The sequence below is a fragment of the Anopheles merus genome, unplaced genomic scaffold (assembly GCF_017562075.2).
Source record: "Anopheles merus strain MAF unplaced genomic scaffold, AmerM5.1 LNR4000706, whole genome shotgun sequence".
NCBI lineage: Eukaryota > Metazoa > Arthropoda > Insecta > Diptera > Culicidae > Anopheles > Anopheles merus.
This window is the reverse complement of record NW_024428286.1, coordinates 1-23,366: the sequence shown is the minus strand read 5'-3', so window position 1 is coordinate 23,366 and position 23,366 is coordinate 1. Positions and strand designations below refer to the sequence as shown.

Below are 23,366 nucleotides of genomic sequence, written 5' to 3'. Positions count from 1 at the left end.
CTATACTATATCAAAAATATCACCCAACCCGTGTATTACGTCGTCATTAAATCACGACAAAAAAAAAGAAATTAGTTCATCTGATTTTGCTAAGCCACTATCTTTCGAATCATCCCACGCAACCAGTTGAGGCTGCGGGATCATCGCCCCCTCCTTCATGCCGCCAAAATCCTAAAGCCAGGGCAGATTTATTCCACATCAATTTGTACGGATTATTCGCGCTCCGTTGCAGTCCCACCCGCCCCGTGTGCCGGCCGTTGCGACATGGAAACGGGCAGGTGTAAGCTGAAACTAGAGCGTTACATACATTAATTTCTATAAAACGGCGGTAGGAACAGTCGTTCATTCGCTCCCAACAACGGTCTACCCAGCACAGTGACGGGGAAAGGCAAGCACGCAAATACCATTCGCTAAAGTCTGACAGTCCGTTTGATGTATTTATGCACTTCTCTGTGCGGCTGTTAGTGTTGGTCCGAAGCGTCGAAGCCACCGCCGGGGACAATGAAGGAATGCCGCGCTCAGACGTGAACACACCCATGAATCTAATTATCGCTCGGGCTCCCTGTCACGCGGGATCAAATGGTGGAAGTGGCGATTCCGGCCGAACCACCGGGCGGATTTCAGCAACGAAAAGTAAATACATTTGAAGTTATTAGTTTGCCCATTTGCCGGGAGACCATTCCCGTCGCGCTGTTTGGCAACCATACGTCGTTTCGGTGTAAGTTTGATCGTCGGAAGTGGAGTCATGTGTAGTACTTTTGACCCTCCAGAGCGAAGTGTACACAAATGTACAACAAGTAGCATACATCAACCACAACAATAGAATCGGCACACAGCAACGACGGCGACAACATCAACGAAAAAAAGAAGCTAAAAACTACCCACTCTACACGTGTCCACTGAAACCTGAACCGATCTCTCGCAGTGCGTTCCGATGAAGTTCATCAATCATTTAGAGATTTTAAGCTACCACCAGACGCCTCCCTGCTCGAATCGATTTCAGCATTCAGCGTGAAACATTACAATTCGCCAACGGCATATGTGTGCGCAGTGGCTTGCAACAGATTCGAAATTAAATATCATTTCATTTCCTGTCCCATTTCTCCGTGGCGTGGGTGGGGAAAAGCATCTGCCGACTGCTTTTAAAATGCATAGCATTGCGCACACGTTGGCCAGGCAAGGGGAATGATGTGTGCTGAGAGATGAATGGTAGGTCACGACAGAAAAGCCGCCTTCAAACGACAGACGAAATGACATTAGTAATTTCCTCATTTAAATTCCATGCTCCATCAGGACGACGATACTTCTTCGCTAAGTGGATGGAGGGATGTGAAAATGTACGAAAAGAAATCCAACTCATCAGCTCACCCACGCACGTTATCATTCGCACAAAGGTGAGTCTCGTTCGATTATCACCATCATCTTCAATCCCAATATCTGCGTTCGATTCAACGGCAAACCCAACAAAACCCGTGAAGCTCGTACACCTTTGGTGGTCGCCGTGTATCTTTGCTACGTGGTTGACATTCTAGGCGCGTAAAATTGACACAACCATTCATTCAATGTTTCTGCTGTTTTACAATTTTCCACGACTCTTTACACTCCAATGTTGGTGGGGTTTCAAACAGAACGCGGCCAGCGAGCAATACCCATGCACTGACGACTTCCGACCGCGATGAACGGGAAGCATACACGCCTCAATATATACATATATGTATATTAAATGTATCACATTCAACAAAGAATGATGGATAATAAATTTGAATGGAACTCATCTATCAATCAATATCGAACGTAATTAATGTATGTGCCCTCGGAAAGCCAATACCCGAGGAATGAGTCAAGACGGAAACGTAGCGCTCGCAGAGAGAACTGCACGCTGATCGGAACGGTATTATTCATTTGCAGTTCGCGCACATCACACGCTGCGTACCGAAATGCCACTGGAATGTCCCAAGCCCCATTCGTGTTCGTGTCGCTATGCTGGCAATGCTTTGTTCTTGCGAATGCATCGCCAGTACACATAATTCGCCTATTAGTACAAATGATAACCGCATTGCTTCGATCCACAGGCGCGATTGGAAGCATCATTGGAACATTCAAATTGTACGGTTCATTGCTGCAGAACCGTTCGAATGTCAAGTGAACGGTGAAAAAGTAAGCGTAAGTACCTCTAAAATGTACACCCCCCTCCCACCATGCTCATCAATGTACGGTCAAAGAGCCGCCATCGGCGCAAAAAGCTCAACCCATCAATCAGCACGAGGGATGAAGCCGGATTGTGTGCCGATTTTTGATCCGAAAATATGCCCCTAACTTCCTTGTGCAACCCTTTTATCACCTCCCGGGCACTAGCGAGCCTGGCGATAGATGAGCACGGCATAGGAAGCGCAGGCCTACACGTCGGTTCTCTAATGGGTTTACTCTCTTAGCCGGCTTGACTACCGGAGATGAAGGTAGGATTGGAGTACGGCGGGAGGCCAGCAACGAGACAAGGTTCACTCCCAGAGTGATTGAAGCCTAAATCCACAAATGGATGCGCTGCTGTGAGAAAAGTTACCATACCTGACCAATGGACACTAATATACCCGGGCACTGGTCAGGATTTACAAATGGTAAGGACGCTTAATCGGATTCATACCCACTACCAAAACAATTAGTAGTTGTTACGTCCATTTTTGGTGCTAGCCGCTGATGCAGCTAAAAATATCTGCACCGATTCGATGGTAACACTCTGCAAAGCAGCTTTACTGTATGGTAATTCTGATTAACTTGAATCATTGGTAAAACTGTGCTGCAGTTGAATGTTCTATAAAAGTTGTATCACAGACGGTAAAACAAATATGTAACAAATTCAAATATCTGTGTAGAATATGTTCTATAGCATAATTCAGTTTTTTCGGCGTTTATAGCAAATAATACAAACACAAAGCTACTTACCGACTAATGCCAAAATAACGGTCAGCAACGGAGCGGCAGGAAACCGGACCGGTATGTTGAACTCCAGCATTTGCAGCAAATCCACTGAAAGAAGAAGACATCGAAAAAAGGGGTTTTCAATTAACTGTTGTATTTTTGGGTTTATAACTTAATGCAATATTATTATCTAGTTTGGTAGTATTGGTTACAATTTTGCAATATTTCAAATTTATTATTTAAGTTTAACCCATTTTGATATGTTGTCTTCAAATTCAAAATTCAAATTATATAGACTCTGCTCAGGATGGCAAATTATAATTAAAGACTTATTTGCAATTTGCATTTGGAGAATTTGCAATTGGAGATTAATTTTAAATAGTTCAGTGCTAGAGTCTATCGATTTTTTTCTTCTTTTGACGCCCGTTGTCGGTCTTCTTTTATTTGGCGTAATGTGGTGCTACACAAACATGCCGTCCTAAATAACAGTTCGATACTTAGCCAGTACCAAGAGACTGGAGATTCAGTCCTTACTACGGGGGTTGGCCCATGACGGGCATGTTGTTAAGTCGTGTGAATTGATGACTGTACCACGGAACACCGAGTCCTTCTATCGTGATCTTTATTTACTACCTTTAGTTTTCCCTTTTCTATGAGCTATTCTTTTTCATTTTTTTAGATATCACATGCCAATCTGTTGGTGTGAATTTAACGTGATTTTAAGAAATGAGCAACAATTTCTTACGAGATGGTTTCATAGTTGTTATCACGTACGTAGGTATATCAAGGTATTTAAACCCCAGTTTAAACGAATTAAATTTAGTTGTATGTCAATTGAAGTATAATTAGAGGTATAGTTACTATAAATAATATTAATTTTTTTATTTATTTACACTTTTTTATAATAAGGAATGATTTAAATGTTATTGAGGCGGTCCGGTCCTGTGGTACAGTCGTCAACTCGAACGACTCAATAACACGTCCGTAATGGGTTCAAGCCCGGAATGGACCCGTCCCCCCGCAGTAAGGACTGACTATCCGGCTACGTAGTATTTAAAAAAGTCTTGAAAGCCTTAATAGGCCGGCATGTCCGCGTAGGACGTTTACACCAAATAGTAGTTAAATGTTGTTGAGAAAGAAGATCAAAATTAAGAGACCAAGAATCCGGCTTCTTTTATCAACGCTATTCGCTTCTATTGCTAAGTAATGTAAATTTTTATGTCCCTACTAGACCTTTAAGAACTCGACAATTTTTAATAATTGATTTTCGCTATCGTCTTTTCTGTGCTAGGGATCCGTTGTTATTGATGTCAGAAAATTTATATTTACTTTCAAATTTTATAGACCTGTCCTTTAGTGTATTAGTATTTAGGGATCATACGAGACTGCATTACGTCTAATTTTAGGAACTCATAGTTTATAAGACATTAGTTGTGTATTTAGACCATGGAGGCACGATACCATAATAGTAAATAAAAAAATAATCAAAATATTTTGCCTATGGTTGTGAATCCACCCGAATTTACAAAAAGATCTTTTTGGCGCTGCTGAGTTGGTTTATGTGTTTTATGGGCACTGTTACCGCTTTTATCATGAGATGTAGAAGGTTTCTTAAGAAATTAATGTTGAGTCTGAAAAAGCATGAGTCAGTAAATGTACCCAATTATACCAGAATACTAAAAATATAAGCTGTGGCGATAAAATAAACACAAGCAAATCATTTTCCCGTAGATTAAAGCATCTAGTTATCATTATATTTTAAACTGCCTTTTCCAGATTTGATTTTTTTACAATAATCAAGCATTTGGATTTTGGAAGCATAGTCACTGTTCCACCATTTATTCCAGCCACAAATTCCCCGTGTAAAACTCATGTTCGGTCCAACAAGTCTAACAATCTTTCAAAATTTTAAGTTATTGGACATAGATACAGGCGGTCCCCGAGATCCACGGATAATGGAGACCGAAAACGGCCGCAATATACCGCGTAAGGCAAATCTCGTGATTTGCTGCCAAAATATCACTAATTTTCGTATAATTTTGCAAGTAGAGGGTGGTTTTAGCCACTTAATTAATTATTTGATATGATTCTGACGGATGATGGGGCCCTTCAAGATTATAGTCAGCTTTTTTATATGGAGTTTGACAGTTGGAAGCTGAATCATGTAATCACTCCAGACAAATCCTTACTCCATACAAATCGACACACAAAATTAGCCAGCGATTTTCAGTCTACAATATTTCAGCCTCAAAGCTAGAATTAGATTCGAGTACCTGCACGGAAAATTGGCAATACAAGGTTGTGTTTTCATTTATCCAAAGGTGCTCAAACATTTGCTCAACACTGGCTTTCTGGTAGCTTGACGAATACACAAAACACTCTTAAAATCTTCATGCAGAAATAGAAGCGATACAAACCTTGGGATAAGGCCATCTGTATGTTATACCCACGTTGATAGATCCTTGAAAACTGCTATACAATGCAAACAGCTGATAGACTGAAATTTCAGCCTACAATCTTAAAACGAAAAGAGGCCTAAGAACACTTTGAACCTTTTTTGAAATAGTTTTTAATATTCGATCGAAAGGGAAATTATACTACAATCGATGCGCCAAATCAATATAATTTGCTCAAAGAACTGTCAAATTTAGAAAATCGCGTATCTACGAATACGCGTATAAGCGGTACCGTATCTCTGGGAAATCGTCTATATATGACCTTGTAAAAACACAAAGGCTGACCAGTTTAATTTTATATGAACCAAACTTGTTGGGCCGGTCCAGTGGTACAATCGTCAACTCGTACCACTTAACAACACGCCCGTCATGGGTTCAAGCTCCGAATAGACTGTGCTCCCATACGTAGGACTGACTATCCTGCTATAGTAACAATGAAAGCCAAGCTCACTTCACTAGTGGGTACAGGCAGGCCTTGACCGACAACGGTTGTTGTGCCAAAGAAGAAGAGAAACTTGTCAAAACTGTGATTTCAATAATATTGCAGGGGTTTTATAATTTAAAATATCATAATATTTGCACGAAAAACTGAAAAAGGTGCCTCATTAAATTTTATTAAGGTGCACTCATTATATTTAACTGTATGCATCACCTAGAAAGCTCATCTCGTCACAAGATTACTCCCGGATTACAACAGTGTATAAAATTACTAATGCAGGATACATACGTGTTGAAATGTATTAATTTTTTAAACTATTTTATTGCGTACAATCTCATTGTTATACAATAACTGGTGCATATCCCCAGTCAAGCTTCAATAAAGTGGCACAAAATTTATCAATCTCAACGATCACACACAAACTATTACTGACATGGATCCATACGGCTCTCTCATGTTTCCATGCAAAGGGATAAAATGAACCCTCGAAAGCGCCTAAAACATCGCTCCACCACTTCGATGATATATGTGTATCGATAAATTCGGCCCATTCGAGCACACACACCCCCTCCCCCCCTCCCCCTCGCCGCGAATCCCAAAAAACAAGATACAAAAAAAACCCAGTACCTGGAGATGTCCGATGATCCAATAACCGAACCCCGAACACCAACGATACACCGCGCCAAACTAGTGCAGGCAACGGATCGACGGATGGGGTCCAATGGGTGGACGAAAACAAATGGTTAGTGATTCCTCGGCCCACACCAAAAACCAAACGATACTTTGGTGGTTTTGGAGTACCGACCGAAAGGGAGGATGGGAAACGGTGTGGTTCATTACACCAATCGGACAGCACCTGCCTCGGCCACGGTGCGGTCATGTGCGGATAGATAAAAAGGCTCCGCAAAGTTGAGGATGGATAATATTGAAAGGAGCACTGGAATACGGAAGACAATAGAACCACGTGGCAGGTCGTGCCGAGGGGAGGGTGGTACATACACAAAAAAGGAAAATAGCGCCATCCATGAAGACACGTAAACAACAGGCCACACAACCTAATTACATACATTCATGTCAAACGGCTATCATGTTTCACTTTCAATTCACTTTGGCTACATTTTCATGGTAACATATTGGATACGAATCCTTTTATCAAAGATCCGTCGCACTTTCTCTCACCTTGCGGTAACAACGGCCAGCGGACATAAACAGTATGTGCTATCTCGTTTGTCGCCCCTTCACGTATCTATCTCTCTATCTTTCTTCACATGGTCAGCTTATCAATCCTTCCGCCGCGCACCTGACTGCAACCGATAGATGAAGGAAGTGAACGGAACACCACACGTGTGCGGAAGTGGTAAGCGGATGGGAAAAGTTTTATTTTCCACATCTACACAAACACACACACACACACAACGGAACACACAACTGCAACAAAACACCACCATTATACCAAACAATGGAGATTGTGGAACCGGTGTGAGAAGAACCCCAGCGGCATCGGCTTTGTATTACTGATGTTGCCCGTAAACAGGGCCTTTGTAAGCCGTTGGTTAACCGAGACAACAAACAACAAGGACATACATGTGTGTAGGGGGATCGACGTATTTAACCAGCCCCACCCACCGACGACATAAAAGTTGACCATTTGCACACCTTTTTCCCCATTCCTGGCACGGCAGCACGGCCATCGATGGACGCATTGAGATGAAATCTTAAAGCGATCGAAATCGACTCCAAGGGTGGCCCTGGGTCGGCGGCTGACTGGGGCGGCTTAAAGCTTCGGTTGTTACATACGCCCATGTCTGCTCGTGGAGGAGGGTTTTGGTATTGCGTGCGATAGACACACTTATTTCGGCAGAAGTCATATTTACGACGCTCGAGTGTAAACAAGCCGTAAACGCGAACCGATCCAGAGCAAACGAGGAGAGTGAAACAAAGCACAAAAAGAAAAACACCGTAACTGAAAGCGATGATAATTCACCCGTTTCGGGAAGGACTGTTCCCAAGCATAGTTACATACACATATGTGAACAACACGCAGCAACACACACACGCACACTTCTATGGAGGTATCTAGGATCGTTACCGGCCTTTAGGAAACTGGCACAGAAAAAATGCCGACCGATCACTCTCGGGGGAATTTTGGGAACGGTATGTACGAAGATAACTTGGACAGTAACGAAACGTGCCGCCAAATTAATACGACTAGAGCTAAAGCAAAAGCAATGCGACCAAAATTATATGAATCGTCTTTCGCCGTTGTTTTTGTCAAGTAAGTAATAAGCTTTCTACTTCAGGAGTGTTATTTTAGCATTTAGTCGTCACATCAAATAATGTAACCAGGAATCTCCACTTCCTGGACTGTATTAGGCAAAATAGTACTACACATTTTTCGGTCATAAAAAGACAATTGACCTAGTCGCGGGCACATCCATTTGTACTCGTGGTAAAGCTTTTCTTTAACACTAGGTTTACACTAGGTAGGATTAGTTTAAAATCATGAAAAAGTAGTTTCATCGAAATTACGTGTCCTTGCTTTGCTTTCCACATAACGTGTCATGCCAATTTACAGGGTTTTCCAAGCCACTTCCCAATGTGCACTAGTTGTGGGTGTCTATGTGCACTAGTTATGGGTAATCTGGAGCGGAATCATGGATCAAGTCCGACTCCGGTGCGCAAAATATGACTCCGACTCCGGATCATAACTGGATTTGACTCCGAATCAGTACTGATCAATCCGAATCAGTCTGATCCGGACTCGGAGTCAATGAGTCCGAAGTTTTTCTCGTGTGCACTATCCATGATTTTGAACACGACTCAAGATGGATTGAGTTTGTCAGTTATTTGTGATATGTTGAAAATCATGTGTAAAAACTGAAATTTCATTATGAAGCAAATACACCATTTGACAGCTGTTGAAAAACATCTTGATTGCGGTGAATAATTATGTGCACATTCGAGAGTGACTCGGTAAACCCGGCAATTTTTTTCAATTTCTTCAGCATGATTTTCAACACTTCCACTGTTAACGGATGATGCGATCCGGCTTCAAACCCCGATGAAAAACGATGGTGAAGCAACCCGTTCAAGTGTTAAAAATTATTACGTTGGACATGAAATATCAGAGTGATGTGACATAACTTCTTGTACTCGGTAAAAAAAAAAACTTTCGAAAGAAACTTGAAAAATCCTGTATACTACTAACTCACAAAATGTTGATATAAATTTACAATTAGTAAATATCGAGATTAAGTCAAAGGTATATTACGTATTTCACGTCAACGTTTAGCTTTAGCCCGTAAACCTAGTGTTAAGTACAACCGATTCACTAGAATGTTTCAGTAATTCTAGGACAACATAGCAAACGTTCAATAAATTTGAATATTTGAGAATACAGGGTTTCCAGTCCAATAAACAACTGTCCATTTGATTATAACAATAGTCGTTTTGAAAAGACAACGCTGTCTACCACTGGATCACAGGTCAGATGGTGTAAGCTAATCTGTCAAATTTAATTACACAATTGTCGTCTTCGCTTGCACAACGGTCAGATTCGGCACGATTTGTTTTGTTATACAAAATTTGGCATTAACACAACGGATTCAAACACATAACTTTTATTTAAGCATCTGAGACTGACGCAGAACGTTCCGATCAAGCCCCGTCTGGCACCATTGACTGCCATATTCTAACTAATATGATGTGATTACATATGAACATGTTTATGTCTTTATTTCATTTTATTTTTAATTCCTAGCCGCTGAAACATGCTTGATATATACAACAACAAAAATTACCTTATGTTGATGTAAACATTTCAATCAATTAAAGCAGCATAAGCTTTGCATACATTCCCTTTGCATGGCTGATTATTTGGCGGTAGCTTAAAAATTACCACATGGTAATTTCCACACAATCATCATATGAATATCGAACGGCTCATTTATTACCTGTAAAACACAGCTTCATTGTTTATCCTTTCCGCGCGGCAGAACGACTTCATTTGAATACATGGAGTGCTTGCGCATTTTAGTATTACCAAACCCCTTACGATTCTTACGGATTCACACTCCTACTCACGCTTGCAAAACGCTTTCTTCTTGCCGCCCACGGGGAACTTGCTCGACAGAGAGTGCAGCGCGCGCGCCCGAGCCCCCGGCCCCGATGATAACCAATCAATTCCTGGTTACCCCTAGCAGCTAATATCTGTTTCTCACAATCGAACCATTACGAAGCTCCGATTATTATTTCACCATCGCCATTCCTGGTAAGGTAAGGTGTGTGTATGTAAGGGTGCACGAAGAGGATGTCTCGTCAACGTCATTATTCAGTGTGTCACATCATTATCGACCGAAGGGCACCATTGGGATCCTTTTTGCCGGGGCTGTGGGAGCATCGCTTATTGCTCTGCTGTTGCTACTGCTGCTGCTGCTGCTGCTGCTTAATAACGACAAGGTGATGGAAAAGGAAAGTGTCGGATAGGCGACAGCAAGCAGCGAAGACGACGACGGTGCGGAGCTAGGATAGCACAGGTTGATTGTGTAAAAGGACATGCTACACTTGGGTGTGAAAAACGAACTACGGTAGCACCCAGTACCGATGGAAAAGGTAGTGGAAAATCGGACTCACACACATACACAGGTGGAGCTAGACCAGCCAGCAGGAATAACAACAATCAAAACGGGGGAAGAAAGGACAGTTCATTTTGTGTCAGACATTTGAGCCACACTCGGTTTCGGTGTGCCTTCGTTGCGTCGGCTAACAGTGTTGCAGCGGGAAAGAGGTCACGTTGGACGGTACTTGTTATTCGCTTATTATGGAAAAGGTATCCGATGGAAGATAAAATAGCCATCGTTTGTTGAAATTCTCCTATTGGCGCGAATCTTCGTTGAGTCATGTAATCGTTTGTCAAAAGCATAAGGGGAAAATGCTGTCGGCTGCCAACGGACTAGTTCAACCCATGGTCACTACAGGTTAGTGTAACACTCACAAACATATGAATTGTTAGATTATACGCGTATCGTTATAATTGGAGCAAAACAATGCTGATACATATACTATCTGCCTTTAGGTAGAGCTTCAATCATAAAGTTGCTCTGTGTCCTCAGGCTCAACGTTACCATCAGAATTAAATAATGCGTAGCAGGAGCAAACGCGGGGATTTCAAACAGGAATATACTTTATTCTGTATCGTAACATAAAAACAAACACTTATTTGGACTGACTCTCCCTACCCTCCTATGCTATTATTAATGCAAAAAAATCTAAATCTAAACCATCAATAAAAATATACCATTGAAGAGGTTATATATTTCATATAACGTAAACGATGATTTAATCGAAAATATAAATTGAAATATTTACACAGTCAACAAGCCTATGTTAGGTTCTGTACAATCTATAGTACAGTACACTCAATAAATCATTAAATCATTAACAATCATTAAATTTAAATGAATTTCTGAATAATCATTTTCACAATTTTTCCACAAACTGCACTTCACAAACCTGTTCCGCGCATCACTTCACACAAATCAAAAGTCAATAGAACCGATGCGCAAATGCACTGAAATCAGATTTTAATGTTCTCTCTACAAAAAGGAAAATACTTTGTCACTAGCGAAATGAACGCGAATCGCATCGAATCACGTTATTTCCCAGTAGATTTTGAAACTCAATTATAATTTTGCGTATCACGCCACAACAACACCAACAAGGCTCGCTATCATCCATCATATGAGAGGCTGCAAAATGTATGATGACGAAAGGGGGTTTGTGGTTTGAGTGATACATGTAATTGTAATTCGAGAGCATACATTGTTGAATATATTACGCATTGAGTTATATTTTTTCGTTGTTCCTCCATACCATACACTTGTAGCGTGAAATTCACTAATGGAGGATGATGAAAAACTGTACATTTTTTCAGTTTTAAATTCAGAAAAAATAGTTAAAACATATGTCAACAACATCACCGCTCTGGGTAGCAAATGGGATACTCATGATTTCCATATAAAGACAATGAGGTACAATAACCACAAAGATGTTTTAAAGCGATACAGCTATTGGAAAACAAATTGAATAAAAAAGTTCCCAATACATCACACACAATTAATATGCTATTCCATTCCGAAGTATCGCCGAAATAATCGCGCAAAGTAAATATGTAGTAAACCAAACTAATGTACTATTGGATTCTAATTCCCAGTGTTGATGGTTTAATCAATGGAAATATCAACAATATATGTTTTTTAACATCAATAAAAATTATTAAACAAATAGAATTAAAGCTAATAATATATTGTACAAGAGATGGAATATATAATGAATTTGTTACCTAAAATCCCGCGGTTCAATAATAGACTAATTCTAAACTTTGACTATTCCCGGTAGTAACACAGGTTGGAAATATTGCTTCCATTATGTAATCATATTACAGACGGGTATATTTTACGGATTTTTTTCTTTTTTAAACCAGGAACATATACCAGAAAACGCTGATTCAAGTAACACGAAATTAGCTAAAATGCTGACTGAAAATTTTACAAATATTTTAACCAATTCCTTTGTTTTCGTATTTTAGAAAATGATTGAAATGTTTTTGTTATTAATAAAAAAATCAACTTTCTTGCATTAAGTGTCCCAAAAAACGCGTATTAATTTAGTGCGGCAGTTGATGGAAATAACTCAACTTGTAGCATCCGCTATTACTGTATAATGAATAAGTCACGGCTCTTTACAAAATCATAAACTTTTGTATTGCTGATATGCAAAAAAAACTACAATTACATTATTACTTGCCGTAATCAAATTAGTTGCCAGCAATCTTGATTGGCCCTACCAACTCAACCTGAAATTGTTACTAAAACTTTTGTGGATTTATTAATTTGTGGATCATTTGGGAGTGGAATTACACTTGTAGTAGCCATAATAAGCTGTTGTTGCTTTAAAATGTATTATCCATAAAACATACCAGAAAAAAACAAGATAAAAAATATATATATTCAGTAGGAATGGTCCAAAAACGACGTCAAAAAAGGCCGCAGATTTAGTAAAAAATGTTAATGATTTCTATTTTTAGATCATAATGAATACTTTCATAAAAATGACAGTGTTATAAAATGTAACGCCGATGAGAATATCATTTAATTAAAATTATGATAATCCTCTGGCGAGTAAAATAATACCTAAAATCGCTTTTAGATCGTCTAAGCGCGCCAAAGCCTTAACCAATAGTATAAAAAAATTACTTACCTATAAATACAAATATTTGATGATGTGAATAGCGCAACAGCATGGAAATTGAAATTGTCTAAAATGAAAGATGTAAACAAACGTACAGTAGTATGGATCCCATCGCGAAACAAATAGAAAATATAGAAACTTACAAAAAGCACCATGATGAAAAATGCTGCCGTATATGAGCCGCGCCCCATCCACCATACCGACACGAACCGGAAGTGCTCACCGGTGATCACGTTCCGCAGATAGCCCTTGTTGTCTTCTTGCTCGGCTAGCACCTTTACCGATGCCATCAGTATGTCATCGTAGCCGAGGAAATGCTTCAAAATCAGCCGACTAAACGAGTCCCCGAAACATTTGTTCACCTGCGGATCGAGCCGAACGACCGCAACGGGAATGTTTAGCCGTTGACGGGTAGCGGCAGACAGCCTCAAAAATCCATACTCAAGCGAATATTCTACAATGTACTGATCGGCCGAGAGCACTGCAATGGGAGGTAAACAAAATAAGTTAAGTGTTAATATATGGTAAACATAAAACGATTAGCAATTACTTGTTGGATCATTTTGCGTACCAACATTACGCAGCTTTTCCATCACCGGTACGTCCGATTTGAGTTCTTCTCCTCCAACCAAAACGGACGGCAGATCGAGCGACTTCATGATAGTCTCATTGGTGTATACCACCACATTGTCCTGTGGCTGAGCTTCTGTCTCTCCCAGCATGGTAGCGGCATTAGTAGTAGTAGCAGCAGCAGCAGCAGGAGATGCTTCCGATTCCTTCCGATTCTGTACTGTATCAGACTCCTTACCTGCCATCTCGTTACCACCCGGGTACGGTGTACTGTCAATTGTAACTCCGGTAAGATTTTCGGTCACGATCACGTTCTCCTGGCGCGTAGCAGAGTAAAGATCCGACGTCATCGGCTCATGTCCGTACGGTGCCTTTTCGCTTGGTAGCGGGCTGCTATTGGCATAACTGTGCTGCACCACCACATCCACCCCGTTTTGATTGGTTTCTTCCTCATGCGGTAACGTCGTCGAAGGATCGATGCTGATCATTCCATTTTTTAGCGTATTCCGCAACACATTCACGTCACCTTCGTCCAAAATTTCGGCCGAGCCTGGCTTGCTACCATCGTACTCACTTTGACTAAGACTTGCAATTTCCACACTGAAACGGAAGAAGGTGACTTACTCCAATTAATACAACCTTCGGCGGCTAATCATGCCCGCGTTGCGGTTACCGTAAAATGCCATCACGCGGCCAATGATTTTTCACGTGCTCCAGGCACGTTGTTGGTGTTTGCGAAAAGCGAATGTGGATGTAGGCAAGGATGAAAAACGCCGTGAGCGCTTTCAGCAGCATCATCAGCTCGATTGCCCGCCGCACCGGTCTGCAAGGTAGAAGAAAAGCGCACAAATTACCCAAATATGCAAACACAATCACTTGCTGCTGCTGCTGCTGTTGCTGCTGGAATTTCCATTCCGCTGCTGACCAGGTTGACGTCAATGGTGACCACCACTCTTCCGAATTAAATAATACTGCAACCTCAGCCATCGTAGTAAAATATGCACCACCGCACTCACACACACACGTAAATGATCGAGGTGCGGCACAGAGTGAGCGCGCAGTGCTCTATTTCCTTTCCACCTGACCGACTGTGTTGTGTGTCCTTCACGGTGCTAATGAGCCGGAACCGATAGAGCCAGACAAAATATTCCGTCCCCTTGTCCATTGTAGTTGGTCTTACCGTGGTATAGTTTGGGCGTAGGCGATGGCCGTTTTGAAGAAAAGCGCATGAAACAACCGATCGCGCACGTTTATTAGGGGATTCTGTGGGCAATAGGGAAGGAAAATTGTAAGCTTTTTGTTTTAAATTTACGACATTTGGTTCACGACAGGCCAGACATACCTGCACATTGTTTCTTGGCCGTCCGGGATTGATTAGCGGTGCACCGGGGATGGGATTGTTTTCCGGGTTCACATCCGGTGGCAGCGCATTCGGTTCTGCCATCTCGCAAGCCGGATGTGCGCTTAAGCCGTATGGCTGGCCACCAGCAGCGGATTGTTTACAGTGCTTCTGCGATGTATCGTACGATGGTTGCCGTAATGGTTGCACTCCTTTGTCGTCTTATCGCCAGACCGTACTGTACAGACCAAATGGTTCGATATGTTTTATGGCAGCACCTGCAAGAAAATACAAACCACAACAGAAACGGCACAAGATGGAGTTAGTGGATTGACATGTATCAGTGGATAGGCAATGTTTTGATTAGAGCAAGGTACAACCTCCATCGAACATCATGCCCAAGAATACATTAATTAAAATCAAACACACACTGCTACCATCGGCGGTCAGCGGCAAATGGCAAGTAATCATGCTGATAAACAATCACCGTTAGAAATGCTGCCGTACGTGTGTGTGTGTGTGCGTGTGCACTGTTTCACGCACTCCAAGTTTAGAACTCTCACTGTTTTGTCTTTACCTCAATTAGCTATCCAGCTGCAAGTTTGTCGCAAGTGCAAACAACACACCAAGCAGCAGGTTTTTGCGATGCAAAATGGGCAAATCAAAAACATTCGTACACTCTCGATCGATGGTTTGTTGTTGTGTTTTTTTTTTTGCTTCTCTCTATGTCTTCACCCTTCCTTTGCTACAACCAGCGCGCACACACTGCTGGCACCGCTGCTCCTACCACTGCAGCACAGGCGACAAGTTCTTGAGCAACGTCGCCCAGTCCAAGAGACGGCGCAAAGAAATGACCGTTTCGGTGACCTGCAGTCGTCACCGATACCGCCACCGACCGCAAACGTCTGGCTTGGAACCACTTTGGTTTCTGTCGCACGATACGTTGAAGAACGAGGGGGAGGGAAGGGGGCCTTTTCTGGTGGAGGCCTTTCGCGTTCGTAGGCTTTTTTCAGGAGCCTTGCGTGCTGAAGCAGCTCAGCGGGATGTACCGCGGGTAGCGTTTGCTCGCGATGGCCTACCTGCTGATGACCGCTGCACCATTTGCATCGGCTGAGACGTTCGAATACTGTTAGTCCCCTTCCCGGATGCACTAATAATTTACTTTAGATTTACTCAGTGGGTTGCGTACTGAAAGTTGTTTTTGCTATGTGTTTTTCATGTGTTGTTTTTTTACTTTTCGCCAGAGAAACGTCATTTGTGATGGTAGCGATGGACAGCATCCGATCCGGAGCGGTACGTTCTTTCGGATGGGAATGGTAAGAGATTCAAAACAAACAATTCCTATTGGACAAAGCTTTTGATAAACGTTACTATATTTGTTCATATAACTGCAAATTCAGATGTAGTTTATGTGAGATTGAATTCTATTGACATTTTAAACGCAATGAACAATCAATATGAAAGGACAACAATTATGTTTTTAAGAATTTTATTCTCGTTTTGCTAGAATCAATTAATGAAGGGCTTTGATGCTTCATTAAACACTATTGGTTAAATAAAATAATTCAATATACAATTTAAAAATAAAACAAAGTGTTAATTTTGCATGTATGATTAGTCCCATAGTATATCTCAAGTGCCACAGACTATACAGTTTTCCCACAAGATGTTCACAAATTTCAACTAAGCTTTATAGTAAAGCTTGTTCATCACCCTCTTTGCTATAAACATGCCATAAATTGAAAAAGTACAGGTTGTCCCCGCGATAAGCTGTTAAAACGGACCGAGAACAAACCATGTAAATCGAATTTCTCGTATAAAGGCCCTTTTACATTAAAGGAATAATTTTGGATTTTATCTGTCGCTGATCACATTTGACAGAAAAATCCGGTCCGCAAATAATAATAACGCACTCGGAACAATGGAACGGAGTTTTACGTAAAGCCTGTCTTTCTATTTCAAATAACGATACCAGGTCACGGAAACAACGTTGTACCTAAGGTAACCTGCTGTCACAACCAGGATGGAGATTTGGTCAGTAACCAGCCAGAGGTCCTCTCTCGGTGGGCTCAGTACTTTAATGAACTACTCAACGACCAGTTTAACGAACATCTAGAGGCTTCACTAGCAGATAGTGTCACGTTATTGCCACCTAGCATCGAAGAGTCTCAAAAAGCTATCCGTCGGCTGAAAAATAACAAAGCACCCGGAACCGACGGAATCGCAGCAGAACTGGTCAAGAATGAAGATGTACGACTAGAAAACGAGATTACGAGAAATTGTTACTGAGGTGTGCGATAGCGAATCGATGCCTTGTGAATCGTCTAGTTCCGCACGTCGTAGACTATGAAAGAGGATTTCGAAACGGAAAATCAACCACTGATCAGATCTTCACCATGCGGTAGATCTTGGAGAAGATGGCTGAATACAGACACGACACATACCATCTCTTCATTGACTTCAAAGCCGCATATGATAGCATAGCCAGGGTAAAACTTTATGACGCTATGAGCTCATTTGGAAACCCAGCCAAACTGATAAGGCTAGTTAGAATTACTATGATCAACGCCACTTGCCAGGTGACGGTGGATGGAAAACTCTGAGGACCTTTTGCCTGTGACTCGAGGGTGGAGACTACGGGAACCATCTTCTATAAGTCAACCCAGATCCTGGCATATGCTGATGATATAAACATCATTGGTCTACGGCTCTCCTATTTAGCTGAAGCCTATCAAGGGATCGAGCAGGCGGCAGAGAACCTCGGATTGCAGATAAACGAGGCAAAGACCAAACTGATGGTGGCAACATCAGCGGACCTACCAATAAATAATCAGAACCTACGTAGGCGTGACGTGCAGATAGGTGAACGCACTTTTGAAGTCGTCCCACAATTCACCTATCTTGGGCCAAAGGTCACGAACGACAATAGCATGGAAGCCGAATTGCGCGCAAGGATGCTGGCAGCCAACCGCTCATTCCACATCATGAGAAATCAGTTTTCCTCAAAGAACCTCATGGAAGTCATGGAAAGCCTACCCTATAAGTGGTATAGAGGCAGGCCTTGACCGACAACGGTTGATGAGCCAAAAAGAAGAAGAAGAAGAAGAAGAAGTAAAGCTGTCAAACGCATTTTAACGTATCAATTCTATTCCAAAGTCTTCAATGGGATAGTACCTCAAGTCAAATTTTGATTTGAAATTTTGAATTACAGTGGAACGCCGTTTATCCGGGCTGATCACCACTCAACCTTGTTCGGGTACTCGAATAACACAGATAATCGGCCGTATCGGGGTGGTCGTTCGTCGAAGAACGTTCGTCGCTCATAAGTGGAAAGGGTTGTACCACTAGATTGGGCAGAACAAAACCTAAATCTTTCTAATTTTTGATCATAGAGGGCTATGAAATGAGTGAAAATGAGCGTCGCGGCGAACGTTCCCGGGAACGAACGACCACCCCGATATGGCCGAATGGCTGGTATTATTGAATCCGTTCGTAGCGGTGGCGTACTTCCCCACACTCATTTTCCTAAAATACTAAATCGTTGCTACAGTTATTCACCGCGGCGTTGTAGGACCGGGCGCAAGAAATGTGTTGCCATCCCTAGAATTTCATGTGAGTGCCGTACGTTCCCGCTACGAACGGATTCAATAATACCAGCCAATGAGTGATAGTACAGTCAACTCTTTCTTATTTCAGCTCTAATGGGACCATCAAATAAGAGCTGGTTTCAAATTAGAGAGGTAGAAAGTAAATCAGCCATACCGGCGAACTCGTTCGACGAAAAACATTCGTCGCTCATGAGTGGACAGGGTTGTACCACTAGGTTGGCCAGTACAAAATCTATACGGTTTTTCTAATTTTTGATCTAGAGGGCTATGAAATGAGTGAAAATGAGTGTCGCGGCGAACGTTCCCGGGAACGAACGACCACCCCGATACGGCCGATAACTAGAAGTATGCAGCCTTGATTGTTGCTATAGAAAACTGCGAACACGATTGCAGATTGGAGCATGTAACGATCATCACGTACAACTGTACATCGAGTACCGTCGTGGTGGGTCGTGGTTTCGCTGACATGTGTCGAGGGTAGAATAAAACTTTGTTCGAGCGGTCTATTTAACACTTGATCGTCCAGCCGATCATAAAAACCATAAAGGGGTTTCTCTTACTGGAAACGCTGGAGTTTAGAAGCCTCACCTTGTGTAGGGAGACATATCTAAACTCTTTAAATGAGAAGTCGATAGATGTTGGATGGGCACAATCCTATCCTGACAGATTATACTGATTACACTCTGCTAGATAGAACTAAATTTATATAGAAATAGAACTAATTATATCTGCTATAATAGTTCTGTATAGCAGATATGCTACAAGCATAAATCATTCAATAACCATGGCAACACCATACACAAATAAGAAGGGTATAGATTTCAGAGGATTATTCAAATTAGAGGAGCAAAATGTACTGAAAATGAAGGGGCTGTCAGAAATGCTCAAATAAGAGGTGGTTTTCAAATTGGAGGGGTCTCAAATAATGAAGAGTTCACTCTATATATTTTCTCACAAATTCTAGAAATTTGTTTTGGAAATTTTTATTATTTTGCGGTAAAACCTAGCCAATTTTTAAAAACTTTTTGTTTTTGTTGACGAGAATACCAAGAATTTTGGTGCTTTTTGATACGACAATGTCGTCTTTTTAACGATTTTTTATTCAAATATTCTCTTCGGCCCGCAATGTGATCTTTGTATTGAGCTGCCATTTCTCAACAACACGGATAAAACAGCCGGATAAAAGGAACCCGGATGAACGGTACTAATCCGGTATACCGGGACCCCCATGTAATTCAAGCAATATGTATCCGACTGCTTGGTGGTCTGTAGCAGCATAGACCTAGACCTACCTCAGCATACACACTTACCATTGTACAAGATTCAATTAGATAACAAACCTTCCGTTTATTCCATCCTCGTGTTTATTAGACAAAAAATGTTTTTGTTTTTCTTTTCGATACACATTATATCAGCACATGTTTGCAATGTATTCAGTACTGTTGGTGCATCGGTGTAACCACCGCACTATTTGCCCGCAATTTTATTTCTCCTGCTTCTCCACCGTTCCGGTGCTTGTTGACGGTGCTTTACAGGGTCCATGTCTTGGTTAAGTTGTTTAACTCTCCCTTTGTCCGGATTTAATACATGCTTCAACTCCGGAGTACGGATCGGTAGCAAACACTTTAAACAATCTTGGTAATGCTTTTCTTTTTCTGATCCAGTAAACAAATATATGTTTTTATACATTCATTCTTACGCTGGTACATACACACAAATAACATTCAGTCCCTGGAAATGTAACAGATCGCGGCACTGAATTCGATGAACTTATTGCTTCGGTGCTTCTGCTCTAACTACGATGAAGTATTTGCTCTTGGATGTTGTTTGTAGTGCCAGGGAGGGCGGAGTGAATTAACAATCATACTAACAACCAATACTTTCGTTATACAGGGATACGTAGTCAAAGCAGGGAAAAACTAGACGAAACAAACGCACGTACACACACACGCAATGATATGCTTTTTGTTGTCGTATTAACTCCTTAGAAGCTTCATCTTCCAATTGTTTCGAATTCGTCGCAGAGGCAGCTATGGCTTCTTCCTCTTGTTAATTACTGTTTTGCTTACCAACGAAGATGTATTGACTCAGTTTCTTTCTGGGTTTCAAGTGGCTTTATTTTCTCTTATTGACTTGTGTATCATCGGCATTCTCTTGCTGTTTTTTTTTCCAATCACTCTTTACAACACCGTTATGCACTCTTTACAACACCGCTTACAAACGCAGTACATAAACGAATATATGTTGAGTTACAAAGCTGGTGATGTTTTGTAAGCAAGCTGTTTGACGTTGTTGTTATGGCTATTTGCTTGTTTTCTGCATTGGTTTGTAAAAATGAACGAAACATGGTAGCGTGTTTTTAGCATTATTTACAATACACCCTCGCTGTTTTCCATCTGTTATTCCTTCATCTCTTTATTGTGCTTACCAAATTTTATATTTAGTTTCACGATGTTTTTCCTTTACATCAGCAATGCTTAATGTTTATTTTCCATTTTATTTGCTTTGTCCTTTGTTTTGCTGTTTTAACCGCAGTGATTTGAATGATCTGATTACTCTATTTCGGTTGTTTGCTTGCTTTAACACATTTTCCTTCACTCTCGTAATCGAAGCGCTTTAGTTGACTAGCAATTGCCAATGGGTTTTGTTTGTTTTTCCTAAGCTTTGTCTTGTTATACTTCTTCTAGCGTATAAAATCGTTTCACTAAGCTGCTGCTGCCGTTTTGCTCGATATAAACCCACAGTTAATGTTGCATTGCGTGCACACCAGCAACGCAAAGCTTGTCGGTTTATTTTCTCTAATTATACACATACACACACACACACACATACATACATTTAGGGTGGATTTCGTAATTGTTACTTTACATCCTATCAGCACATCAGCGCCCAGCAATGCTTTTCTACTCGATCTGTGTTTGTTTTTTTCTCTCTCCCTTTTTCGCTACATCATCTCTCTAGCACATTCTATTTTTTATTATGCATCGATTTATGTACAAACAGTGGTCTTACGTTTTCCATTTTAGGTGTTTTTCTTTGCTGTTTCCTTTCCTTTGCGTACGAATTGGGGATGCGGGTATAGATTTTACTCAACCAAATTTAAGCAAACTTAAAAACTGCACACTCACACACCCTGATGCTTTTCAGTACTACGCATACATACACATACGTCACAAATACCCATTCACACATATGTTTGCATACACACACACACACATACTAACTCTCGTTTTATTTTGTTTCTAGCGCTTTTTGTTATCTTCAAGTGATGTTGAGCCATAAAAGCGCGCGAAAACATTTTAAACCTATGTCGGATTCGTTTAGAGACAAGCTGTATGTGTTTGTTTATTTAGTTGTATTGACGGATTAAAAACTTAAGTCGACTTTATTTCAGTTGTATTGAACGTTTTCTACCTCAGTGGGATGTGTTGCAGCATTGCCTTGTATCAATAAATGCGGTCCTTTTTTATAAAGCACTGTTTTTCCTCTCCGGTCTAATGATAAGGAATGTTTTGTTATCCTGTTTGATTTGTTTAAAACAAAGTTGCTAGGAATTTTAACTCATATTTATTTTAATTTGAATTCGGGTTTTTGCACTAACTGTTGCATACATTAGGCTTATAACAAAGCCAATAGCCCCTTTCATTTTCTTTCAGGGACGCTTTTGAGGTAATAAAAAAACGCATCAAAGCTAAAGCAGTGTTACTTAACTTATTACGGCCACATTGATACATTTTCACATTAAAATTCAATTCATTCAATTTTTGTTGATATGATAGTGTTGCTCATTATTGTTCTCTTAATGTTCTTTGCTTTGAAGTCTATTGGTCAAATGCACTTAACATTGCTTGATTGAGGGAAACTGTTGTGGAGTTTCGCACACATTCACCCACACGTGCACACAATGATTCTCTTATGTTCGTTGCAGGCCTAAGGCAAAGGAAAGAATTGACGAATTTTGATTGTGATTTTTCTAGTTTGGGTCACGAAGGGAATGAAGGATTTATAAGGTTTATTTTTGTTTTTTTGAGATGGTTTGAGTATGAAATGATCCTCTCTACTAAAGGCTCTAGGGCACTCCTTTCGATAGACATGGTTAAGCTACTTGCATACAGGGAAAGTGGAAATTGCAAATAGAAACAGCGAAAAAACTCTTGATTTCTCTCAGTAGAATAAACAGAAAAATAAATGGACAAACGTTAATGAACATATTGGACCTAATCGTGCAATAGCTCTCAACTTAAAACGGTCTTTTTGGCATAGAATGCACAAGTTTCTGCTCGAATAAAAGGGGGTTTTGAAACTTTTTCTGGATTTTAGTTTTTAATTTTACCATGCACAAGATCATTCACATAGTACAGTGGATGTTGATTGACTGAGAAATTGTGTTGATTGAAGTGCGCGTACTTCATTTGCTACCGTGCAACCGGTGAGAAGAGAACTCAATGCCAAGCAAACCAAACAAATTATTTCAGAATATCCAATTTTAATCAAACTAGTTTGATTTTTACAGCAGCCATACTTGAAGGGCGCTTTTACCGATACCGAGTTTCTAACACAGATGCTCCAACATATCGAATATCGATGCGGCAACCGAATCACTCATCCGTAGCTAGCAAAACCCTTTTTTTAATTAAATCTAACCTTTCGGAGCGGCCGTGCGCAGAACTAGAAAACTTGGGCCCCGTTTTCCTCACCAGCATCGCCACGCAAGCGGCTAGCTGCCATCGTAGGCTAATAAATCATTTCGTCCCTTTTTGGCGCACAAATGCTTCCTTTACAGTTTTCCG

General features: G+C 41.0%; 1 protein-coding gene across 3 annotated transcripts; it reads right to left on the bottom strand.

The window, feature by feature from the left end:
• Positions 1 to 94: 94 nt before the first annotated feature.
• On the bottom strand, positions 95 to 16,203 carry LOC121602916 (membralin-like). Of its 3 annotated transcripts, none has more exons than XM_041931671.1 (9): positions 16,048 to 16,203; positions 14,972 to 15,246; positions 14,810 to 14,892; positions 14,303 to 14,452; positions 13,610 to 14,229; positions 13,203 to 13,540; positions 13,069 to 13,126; positions 2,941 to 3,024; positions 95 to 291 (listed from the first exon to the last, which is right to left on the bottom strand). In XM_041931671.1, the coding sequence occupies exons 2-9, from the start codon at positions 15,071 to 15,073 to the stop codon at positions 110 to 112; spliced, it is 1,617 nt and encodes a 538-aa protein (XP_041787605.1). In that variant the 5' UTR covers positions 15,074 to 15,246; positions 16,048 to 16,203; the 3' UTR covers positions 95 to 109. The 3 variants fall into 3 exon arrangements, with proteins under 3 accessions (XP_041787605.1, XP_041787608.1, XP_041787606.1); XM_041931674.1 differs by having other exon boundaries at positions 13,631 to 14,229; XM_041931672.1 differs by lacking the exon at positions 16,048 to 16,203 and adding an exon at positions 15,546 to 16,039.
• Between the last annotated feature and the right edge of the window lie 7,163 nt (positions 16,204 to 23,366).